Source organism: Carya illinoinensis, chromosome 16 (assembly GCF_018687715.1).
Source record: "Carya illinoinensis cultivar Pawnee chromosome 16, C.illinoinensisPawnee_v1, whole genome shotgun sequence".
NCBI classification, from domain to species: domain Eukaryota; kingdom Viridiplantae; phylum Streptophyta; class Magnoliopsida; order Fagales; family Juglandaceae; genus Carya; species Carya illinoinensis.
Window position 1 is genome coordinate 14,530,934 of NC_056767.1, and position 11,296 is coordinate 14,542,229.

Genomic DNA, 11,296 nt, shown 5'->3' on the forward strand with positions numbered 1-11,296 from the left:
ACCCACTTATAGGAAAAGGTGCCCCCAAGCTTATATGCACACGTACCATTACTCATAACCAACATGGGACCATAACATACTCCCTCCCTTTAAGACCAAGGCCCATGTTGGTCGAACACTATGGGAGGCTTTCACCAGGCTGGGCCAACACGGCCTGTACCACTGTATCCATAGCCAACCACTTTGCAAGCCCAGCCCATTAGGCAAGGCAACATGAGAGCCCATAACTTGGCTTTGATACTACTTATTATGTGCCCAAAGGCCCAAGGATTTACACCCTAGAAAACCGGCTTGCTAGGGGAAGGTGCCCCCAAGCTTGTATGCACATAAAATTTGACTCTAACCAAGTTTATGCACAAACCCTTTGGGCATATAACAAATGGTATCAGAGCCAGGTTGTGGGCTCTCTTGCTACCTCACCTAACGGGTTGGGCTTGTAGAGTGGCCGACCATGGATCCAATGGGACAGACCATGTTGTCCCAACATGGTGAAAGCCTCCCATAATGCTCAACCAATGTGGGTGTTGATCTTAAAGGGTGGGGGTATGTTATTGTCCCAAATTGGTTAAGAGCCAAGTGGTATGTGTGCATTTAAGCTTGGGGGCACCTTTCCATAACGAGCCAGTTTTCTAGGGTGTAAATCCTTGGGCCTATGGGCATATAACATGATGTAAGTAGTCCCATTATAGAAAATATGTCATATGTACCACTATTAGATGATCCTTCATTGGATAATTCTTTATCATAATGATAAAAATATCACATCTTACATAATGAAATGAAAATAAGATGAGTATATAGAGTATAGCATTATTCTGCAATCGTTAATGGAAAAGGAGAAAACGGATTGATACCCATTATCAGATGACTCATTCAAAACTATATTTTATATTCATTAGCAGAGCTATTCAACAATTTTATCAAAAAACCTAATCTACATCCTCCACATTCCAAAAACAATCCATACAGCCACCGATGACCAATCAACCAATAAAGTTACATATTTTTACAAAATTCCTATCTATCCATTTTGGGGTTGTTGCAGAACCATATTTCAAAAACAAGCAACTGAAAGTTTTGATCACCCCCAAGGATCCACACAAACTTCTCCTCTACCAACCATTGTATTTGTAACCAATAGATTCAACAAACCCTATTTTCAGCATGTTCTTAACGTTGCTTCCTACTATGCCTAAAATTTACCAGTATAATTCCCATCTCCCCCTTACCTAATGACGTTCTAACATTCTAAATGTGCATGGCTGGCAAAAACTGTACATAAAGAGGTGAGGTGAGGTGAGGGAAGGCTCAGTCCTGAAAAGTATCCGATTTTTCTTGTCGAAACCAGTACATAAGAACTCAAGAGCCTCCATTTTGAAGTCTAACCTGCTCATGAGCCTTCAAAGCCTCCGAAGTGAATTTCTCCAGAGCCTCGAAAATGGGAACCAAACCTGCTTGTATACCGCTAGAAGCTTCATCATGAACCTGTTTAATGGTTTCCTTATGCCTGGCTCTCTCTTCATATAATCTCTTCCTCATCGAATCCAAATCCACCTTTAAATCATCAAGCGGTGAAACTCCACTTCCAGAACCAACCTTTGACACAACAGTTTTATCTGATACTGCATCATGGTCGAGCTCCATCCTCCCCATCTCCATGCGTAAGGTTCTAAGCTGTTTCTCAAAATCTTTAGAGAGGTATTCTGCTTTAATCCTCTGACGCCGTTCCTCATCTTGCCGTTCCCATAATTGGTGCAAGCTTAAAGCAAATTCATGCAAGGAACTTGATAAACTTTTTTCCGATATTCTTACCATTGCCTGGTACCAATCATTGCAAATTATGAAAATTGGAGGAGCTCCAATTCGACCAGGGGAGAAAGGGGCAGGTCCATCAGGAGTTTCTTCTTGTTCTTTGTCAAGGCACCTTAAAAGCCACTCGTTTAAGGAGTGGACATAAGATTTCTGGGTGTTAATCCAATTGTTAAATCGGGAGCACCAATTCAGAAGCTCCATTTCAAGTTCAAGAGTAGCTTTCAAACCTGAGTCTCTGTGGAAGCCAGCATTTGCTTTAAGAGAGAGACTTTTGCTCTCCATAATAGCTCGGAACTGTTTATGATGGCACTTAAGCATGCACTTCCACATTTTTATCAAGCTGCAGATAAATGGCCAATTTCAAATCAAATGAGATCATGCAAAAATGATTGAATCACATAAATAAACAGGGAATAATATGTTAGATTCAATTGTGTACTCCCAAAAAATTATGGGCATCTGTCCGCCATCCCTAAAAAGTTCCGCCAAGAAGCCAAGATATGGAAAGAATCAAAGCCTTTTCAATGGCATCACACCCGCAAGTCTTTAACATTCATCAATAAAAGCCCAAAAGGATCATGAAGCGGAAGCACCCCAACTATTTACCAGTTAATGAAAGGAAAATAGATATCAAATGAGATCTCAGTAAATACTTCACTAAGAAAAGACTTAGCAGGACATCGAAAGGAAATATTTTTAAAATGTCCGTGAAACCAGTAGATCATTCAGTCACAATCAAAATCGCCAAGATAAATAACTACCTAGTTTCTTGTACAAAACAACCGACCCTTCTAAACCTTTCTCTAAGACGTAAAAGAGGGGAAAAATTAAAAAAAAATAATAAAAAAGAGGAATGCAAGAAGACAGGTCAGACATTGGAATATGCTCTACAACTTTTCCATTCGAATTGTCTACATACACGCAGGAAGTACTTATCCAAGCACCAAAATGACAGTAATTAACTAGACCAAGGAGCAAACCAATTTCATACCCATGAATCAATTGAGTGAGTTGGGGCTGCAGTTCTTCATCCCTCAACTTATTTATCCTGTGTGAGATGACGTCAACAGCCCTGATACAAACATTGATTTTTGTCTGCAACTTTCTTATCGAAGCCCGAGTAGCATCTATTTTACTGGACTCAGCTCCTCGGTCATCCAGAACTTTCAGTCTCTTGCACTTTTTTTCATAACTGGCCCGTAACCTTTCTTCATCCTAGAATCAGAGCAAACATTTTAAACCTAGTAAGGAAAATTTTGTGGAACAAGAGTATTATTAAGTACTTGGACCATAATGGAATATTTAAAAAAAAAAAACATAATCACTGAAGCAGCCAACTGAAGTATCTAGGTCATACTTGGCATTACAATTACATTTTAAATTTTTAATAATATGTTCAGATTGGGACAAGATTGTAAAGGACTATAAATCAGCGAGAAAACAGCATAGGAATAAAACATGCCAAATGGTTACCTAAAGACCGCATTAAGCTGTACACATTCAATCATCCAGAAGAAAGTGCAGGGACATTACCAGCCAATTGATAAGAAACCACCCCAAATATGTACGTTCCTGTCCCATAAAGAACGCCCGTTTCCAAATGCACAAATTTTTAGGGAAAACTAACATCCCAGACTTTTAACTAAGTTTTTAAAATCTGTTGTTTTGAAAGTAATCAACACAAAATGAGGCACACTACTACTTTCATACTAAACGGCATTGTGGGCAAATGATGCTTTGGTTTTCAAAACAGACACTGATTAGGAGGTATGAAATGCAATTGAATTACTCATTATGGTGATCCATAAGTTATCAAAACACAGACCAAGAAAGTCCCACTTGGAAGCTTCCTTCACCTTTCAACCCAGTCTGGTTTAAAGTTTTCTCTGCCTAAATATCGAAGGCTTAAACATAGGAGCCTTATAATGTGGAAAACACTAATTGACAAATCTAACTGCACTATACATGCATTCCGGTTCTCTTTTGGCTGCAAATACATTGAAATTCAGATCAAATGATATTGTTTGATATGAGAAAATAGAATTATAGGAACTGTTAATCACCACTTGTCCCAAAAGCTTAAACTGATGGGAAGAGGTAAATTTTATTATTTATTTTATATTTTAACACTCTCCCTCACGTGTGGGCCAAACTCTTCCTCAATGGGTGGCCAACACGTGGAATATTTAATTAAATGAGGTAGAGTGTGGATTATAGAGTCAGGATTCAAACTCGAGCTCTACTTTGATACCGCGTGAAACCATCACTTGTCCCAAAAACTTAAGTTTATGGAAAGAGGTGGAATTTATTTTCTATTTTATATCTTAATAGGAACAAAAACCATTAAGAAAAACTAAAATGTATCAACTATAAAAGAGGGACAAAAACCATTAAGAAAAATCAATATACATCATATATAAAAAAGATGACGCAAATTGTGCAATGGGCAGGAAACGTACTGTTAATAAGAGTACTTTACCTAACCTACAAGCCTGCATCTGATCATTTTTAACATCTATTCAAAATTATTCTCAACTCATAACAATATCTTCTTCAATATATGAAAAAAAATACCCTAAAGTGTACAGAAGAATTGGCATAAATGAGGTAGTTAACAATTTTAAATTTCAAGTCCAATGACCATCACCAAAAGTAACTGTAAGGAAAATTATAATTTGCAAGCCCAAACTACCACCCTTTGTAATGCCCTTCAAATTTTCAGTTTCAGTATTTTCCACCTTCAAACTCCCAAAAGGTTGTCATATGGACCATCTAGGGCCTTAAATGTTCAAATTGTCCTTCCCTCCGATAAGAAAAGACAATGATGTCAGTTAAGGCACTTGGAACCATGGTTTTAAAAACCGTTCTGGCCAGATTCCGGTGTTTTGGCCAGAACACATATTTCAGTGTGGAATTGTGCTAAATGGAAATTTGGGAAATACTCAAAAAACGAAGGGGCAAACTTGTAAAAGCAGCAACCCTTTTCTTCTACCCTGCCATTTTCTTTTCAGTTTTCACTTTTCCTACACTATTTTCTCTACCTTTCAGCAGCCCAGCCTTCCAAATCCAGACTTCAAGTTCAAGCTCCCCGCCACAGGTCATTGTCTGCTCTGTCGCAGCACCTCGGTGTCTTGGTCGTGCCATCAGCCACGGTCAGTTCATCATATCATGATTTGTTAGTTCATTTTGTTGTTTGAATTTTTGAACTTTGGACTTTGGAATCAATTATTGTAAAATGGTGTCCAATATGCAACTGGCCCTCAGAAAAAAAGGCATATGAAGTTATGAACCCCTGAGCTTTTTTTTTTTTTTTTTAAGTAAACTCCTGAGCTATCATGAAGATAAATCATTGAACGGAATGGCTCCTGTAGGGATTATCAGAAATTTAAGCTATTAGGATTTGGAATCACTTCTTCTTCTTCTTCTTCTTCTTCTTCTTTTTTCTTTTTTCTTTTTTCTTTTTTCTTTTTTTCTTTTTGGGTTCATTTTCATAGGAGCTTTTATTGGAAGAATGCCTCGTTATAGCTGATTTTTCACCGTTAGAAACTTAGAAGAGAGTGATGCATCTGTGTTCCTACCAGATTCACACTCAAACTTAGTAGCTCCAGCAACAAGACATCTCCTACTAGTGTGATCAGTGTCACTACCAATGACAGCCTCTTCTGAAAACAGGGCACTTGTCATCTGGTCCCTCGAAGCCATCAATACACAACCAATCAATTTCTTGGCCAAGTGACATTGAGTTTCTGAGACTACTTGTATTGAGTTTTACAAATATGTTTGGTTTTAAGACTTGTATTGAAGTTTCTCATGTATGTATGTTTTGAGACTTGTATTAATTGTTTATACACACACATACACACACACACACACACATATATATATATATATATATATATATAATTTATCCATATAACATCTATCCCAAAACAGTACACTGAAACATACCGGCACCGAAATATTCTGTTTCAGTACCTCATCCGGAACAGAATTCAAAACTTTGCTTGGAACATTTTTAGGTCCTAGAGAGAGCACATTGCAACTTTCAGGGGGTTTGAAGGTTGCAAATACTGAAATTCAAAGTTTGGAGGTAGAGTACATTAACAAAAAAAAGCTAACTTTGCATGGTAGAGCCAACACATGACAACCCAAAGAAAATAATGATTGAAGCGACGGCACATTTGAACAATAAAATTTAGCATATTAGGCTGGTGCCAGAAGAGGTTGCTAACGAGCCTATGTGGTACTGATCAAGAGGTGGTGCATCGTGATAAAATTGTCTTATAAGGCTCCTATCAGGGTAGAAGAGATGCTTGTATGGGATAAAATTTCCTTGTAAAAAATTGTCTGTCTGAGAGCAGTGTTTTCAATTGCACAGAAGCTTAAGAATAGTAGCAAAGTAAGTAAAATCTCAAGAATTGCCCGGGAACTTCACAAAAGCACTTAAGAGTGTAACGTGGATCGAGACATTTATATCAAAGAACAAACAATTGAAACAATTAGAACTGCAACAACACATTATTCTAAAGTATATCTTTTGGTAGTCTTGTAATAGCCCTAAATTCTCTCGCTCTCACACGAACAAGGCATCAATGCTCTCTTTTGATGAGATTCTTTTTTTTTTTCCCTCTTAATGAGAGTGCTTTCTTAGGTGCTATTGGCAGGCATCTATAAATAAAACACTATCCCAAAGCCTACACAGACACCACCAAGTCCTTAATGGAAAAGTATATTAAAGCGAAGATTGTGGAAGGCACTTAAAAGATAGGAATATGACATGATTGTTCAAACAAATAGCACACACAAGGTGTGCAAAAAGCAAATTCCTTTATCAACTTCAATCATAAGAACCTAGAATATGAATTTCTATATTGAAGAATTTTAGATTGAAAAAATAAAAAAATATATACATCTTTTTAATGCAGCCGTACCTTCACTTCCTTATATAGCTTCTTCTCCCATGCATAAAGTTTATCCAAAGTTGATGAAAGGTTTCCAGACTTCATATTGAAGTCCTTCCCAGATTCCCCATAGTATGCTTTCGCTATTTTCATAGTCCTGGAAGATAATCTTACAGACACCCTGGACGGAGGAGGTGAAGAAAATTTGGAAGGTGCAACAGAATACCAGATCCTAGAGATTATCACTGCATAAAGACAAAAATTTCAGCAAAGTGTAGCATGATTTTTTATATGGAGCTAACAATTAGAATTCATCAGGCAAGAGATCTCAAATTATGAATAAATTTAATGCTCTCGATTGCATCAAATATACTAATGTTCGCATCCTAGTCATGCTTAATCAGTCCACCTATGGTAGGATATGGCATCGTGCCACTTTTGTCTTCTTACAACTCATAAATTAAAGTATTGCTGACAAAAATCAGAGAATCAGCATTTTACAGACCTTTTTTCTTCCTTTTGAAATTATGGTTTAGACAGCTGGTGATCACAAAAGTCCAACAAAGAATATGTGCTGGTGATTTTTTATTGAATACATTTTGCAACTAAAGGCCTCCCATTATTCATTCATCTAGCTTTCGCCCAGACTGATATCAAACTTATTTAGATACATTTCTGCATAGAATTAAGTCAAGACTGGAAAACCAGTCTACATCAAATAGTCTAGGCCAACACCCTTGCATAAATAAAATCAAGATTATTTACCTTAAAAAATGGTGAAACCATTTTGACAAAAAAAAAATGGTGAAACCGTTAGCACTAATGTACAAGAAAGTCCTTTAAAGGTAAAACGCAACAGACACGAAGCAAAAGTAAAAGTTTCTTCTTCTGTGAAATTTCTTGTTTCTTTTTCTCTATAATTTCTTGCATGACCATGTCCAGGTCAGCCCAAAAGGTTATGAGATGAGTAGGCTTTCCCAAACTCCTTGTATGTGAAATTATTTGCGTCTGGTAAAACCTAAGCATAAACTCTCTTAACAAAAATCCTTTGAATTACTCTCTAGAAAGCTTGACACAGTCCATTTAGCAATTTCTAAATGACATTTTTTCCAAGAAAAGAAACCAAAATGCTGTAAAGCACAATATACCACCCAAAACTATGGAAGAATTCAAACCAATCAGAATCTATCAATTAAGAAATGTATGATCAGCCACAAAGACATACATACCTCTAAGTGCAGCGCTTCTAGGCTGATAAGGCATCTTCCCCACCTCAAGCAATAGGCCAACCTCTTTCCCATAACTGGAGGCAGTCTCAAATTCATCCCTGATTTCCTTGACAACCTCTTGAAGATCCCTCGTACTGTGGGCTGACAATGTGGTCAAGCTACTTGGCATGGAAGATTCACCATCCATTGGATGCGATACCTCATCGACCCCAAAACTCACCCCTTTCTTCCTCGAGGACCCTTCTTCGGACACAATTGTGTCAGGACTGCTCTTTATCTCCTTTTCCTGAGCAGAGTTTGATTGTGAGCTCCGACTACTATTCAATGGTATTGTGCTTGAACTTCCTGAACCATGTATTGGCACGGCCCTTGAAGTCCCCTCACCAGCGGCCCTATTATTATTCAAATTCACATTCTCGTCCTCATTTAACTTCTTCTTATCCTTGTGCACCGCCTTTGCGGCAACCTCTTGAACTGTTTCATCCTCCAAATCAGGAATCCCCTCCCTCGCCCTCACCTCTTTCGAGTCGGGGCTACTCGTGGTCGACCCGAACCCGTATCGAGTCTGCGAGAAATAAGCAGGGTAACCAGTACCATCATAGGTATCAAAAACGTTGAGAAAATCCCAGGTGGACACCCTCGGTGGCGAAGGCGGAGGAGGCGGCGTACTCGGCTGAGGATTACTCTGGGGACCGTTTACCGGAGAACCCATCGGAGGAAAGCCGAAGAAACCACCGTACCCGTCCCCATAAGGCGGATAGCCCGAATACCCGTACGATGAATCAGGCCATTGCCCGTTTGCCGCAGAATATCTCTCCGGATCCTGTTGCACCACTGTTTGCATCGGCGTACCGGACCTTTTCATGTAATACATGTAAGAATTCACTCCGGGAGGCCCCCAACCGGTAGGAGGGTAGGCGTAAGAAGGAGGAGAAGAAGAATAATGTCCCTGTTCTTCCGGACTACTATCGTCGATGTGAATGTGACCCGAACCAGAACCCGATTCGGAGTCGGACGACAAATGCAAGTGTGAATCTGCAATGTTTTCCTCCTCCTCCTCCTCCTCCGGCGGGACCGAATGCGAAATCGAGGTCGACGACGACGAGCCGTTAATGTTCACCTTCTTCCCAGCCTTCTTCACTCGATCGGGGGGAAGAGTGAGGAGCGGAGAACTCGGAGACGACGAAGAAATCACTAGCTCCTCGTCGACAAACCGCCGCAGGGAATCGCCGACGTCGGCGAGGGAGTGGAAATAGGACAGGTGGGCGGCGGCGAGAGCGTAGCGGTGATCAGACGCCGCTTTGATGAAGTCCCTACGCTCCCTGCAAAGCGTAACCAAAGGGAGATCGTCAACCTTGGAGGCTCCGCAGCCCATCCCCAAAAAAAGAGGACCTCAGAAGCAGAGACTGCGGTTTGACAGGCCGAGTCATAGCGAAGACAACGTCAAAAAACGACCGGGCAAGCAACGCCGGAGCATCGTCGTAACAAAGAGAACCACCGGATCGAAGAGTGCGTTTTAGAAACACACAAAACAAGTATTCACAACACCCATATGGTTAAAAGTAAAATTAATCGGCGACAAAGTTTTTGGTGCCTGCGAAGGAGAAAGGGAGGGAAATCTGACCGTTGAGTGAATTGGGTTGAATAAGTTGGAGACAGAGAGCAAATGGAATTGAAATGGCGAATCCGAGTGAGAGAGACTGAGGGATTTTTTTTGTGATTTATTTATGACAATAGTAATGAGAAAAAGGCATGGAGATCTGCGATGCTGTTAACATGTCTCCCCCCCCTCTCTCTCTCTCTCTCTCTCTCTCTCTCTATATATATTTATGGCTGTAAATGGGAATCAGAGTTTTAAGAGACGCGGTAACAGAAGAAGAAGAACACGGAATAGAAGTAGAAAGCTCACGGAACCCGCCACTGGTAAAGCATTTGGTCTGTCCCCTCTTTCTCGCTCCTCTGATTTTTCACGTATTTTCTTGGTTCCGCTGGACCGCTGGTAAAGCATTTGGTCTGTCCTCTCTTTCTCGCTCCTCTGATTTATCACGTATTTTCTTCTGATGTTTCACGCATTCAGCCTGTGTTCCCATTTTCGGCCTTCTAACCACGTTTGGTTTTAAATTTTTGTTAAACTATTTTTTTTGGACCAGTTAGATACAAAAATAATTTCTTCTCATTTAATTTTATTTTATTTTATTATTATAATTTTTTAAAAATTTTATAAAAAGTATAATAAATAATTTTTTTAATTTTAAAATAATAATAATATTAAAAATTAATATTCTAATAATATTTTATTTAATTTTTAATTTTTTTTCTAACAATATTTTGAGAATAAAACCAGATGATAAATCTATTTAGGTTATTATGTTAATTTTAAGAAAAGAAAGAGAAAAAATTAAATAAAAATTTTATAAAATTAAAATAATTTTATAATATTTTTTTTACTTGAAAAAAGATGAATTGTTTTTTATAGTTTGTTTAAAGGTTTGAAAATATTATAATAATTAAATTAATTATTATATAAAAAATTAAAAATAAAAAAATATTTTTATTTAAGTGATCCTTGAAAAAGAGATAAAGTGAAATAGGATTAAATGAAAACTATTTCCTAATAGCCTCTTAGGTGTAGATCACATACTCTGTATTGTTTACGTGATAAAATTTAATTTATAAAAAAATTATAAATTTAACTTTTATAAATTAAATGGTGCTGCATTAATGGTGTAAGTAGGGTGTCGTTGATATCGACTTTTTGAATAAAATATCTCTGTTAAATAATGTTTTAATTTCTTAAATATTATATTTTTATATATTTTTGTAAACGAAAACCAAAAAAGTTCTTAACAATTTTAAAAGAAATACTTTTCACAGACTTTATCCAAAAAACTATTTTTAAGCCTGGTCACAGACAATTTTTGAAAGGTAAACCGTAAATGAGTAGATTAAAATAAGAAAAATTTTATTTATTATTTATATACACTATATATAATTTTTTTTTTAATTTTTTCTTACTAAATATTTAATATATGGATGATAAGTAGAAAATTTTAATTAATTTAAAAAGAATAAAACAAAAAAAATTAAAAATTAAAATAAGTGTGGTGTGTGGCGTGCCACCAAACATTATTTTATATCTATGTGCAACTAGACTTTGTTTAGGTACTCGTGCCCGACCAGCTTGCATGTTCACACCTGGGCTGACAGACGAGCGAGCATCTACCCATGCATAAATGCGAGGAATGTGTGCCAAGTTGAACATGGCTCGGTTCGAGTTTCACCTTCTTTTCTCAGTAAATAAGGCATTTATAGATAAACTAACGGATACAAGATACAAGTTCAGTGGAATGGAAA

At 37.7% G+C, this 11,296-nt stretch overlaps 1 protein-coding gene across 1 annotated transcript; it reads right to left on the reverse strand.

Annotated features, from left to right (window-relative positions):
* Positions 1 to 865: 865 nt before the first annotated feature.
* Positions 866 to 9,987, reverse strand: LOC122299285 (nitrate regulatory gene2 protein-like). The gene is made up of 4 exons (XM_043109433.1): positions 7,943 to 9,987; positions 6,744 to 6,958; positions 2,804 to 3,027; positions 866 to 2,152 (listed from the first exon to the last, which is right to left on the reverse strand). Exons 1-4 carry the CDS (start codon positions 9,315 to 9,317, stop codon positions 1,360 to 1,362), a joined length of 2,607 nt encoding a protein of 868 aa, XP_042965367.1. The 5' UTR covers positions 9,318 to 9,987; the 3' UTR covers positions 866 to 1,359.
* Positions 9,988 to 11,296: the final 1,309 nt, after the last annotated feature.

What these genes read in the sequence shown, in the direction of transcription:
- LOC122299285 (XM_043109433.1), bottom strand. Translation starts at nt 9,317, where the DNA reads ATGGGCTGCGGAGCCTCCAAGGTTGACGATCTCCCTTTGGTTACGCTT. An exon ending in AGCTATATAAGGAAGTGAAG is followed by an intron (nt 3,028 to 6,743) that starts GTACGGCTGCAT and finishes CTCTGATTCTAG; the next exon opens with GATGAAGAAAGGTTACGGGC. An exon ending in CTCACTCAATTGATTCATGG is followed by an intron (nt 2,153 to 2,803) that starts GTATGAAATTGG and finishes ATTTATCTGCAG; the next exon opens with CTTGATAAAAATGTGGAAGT.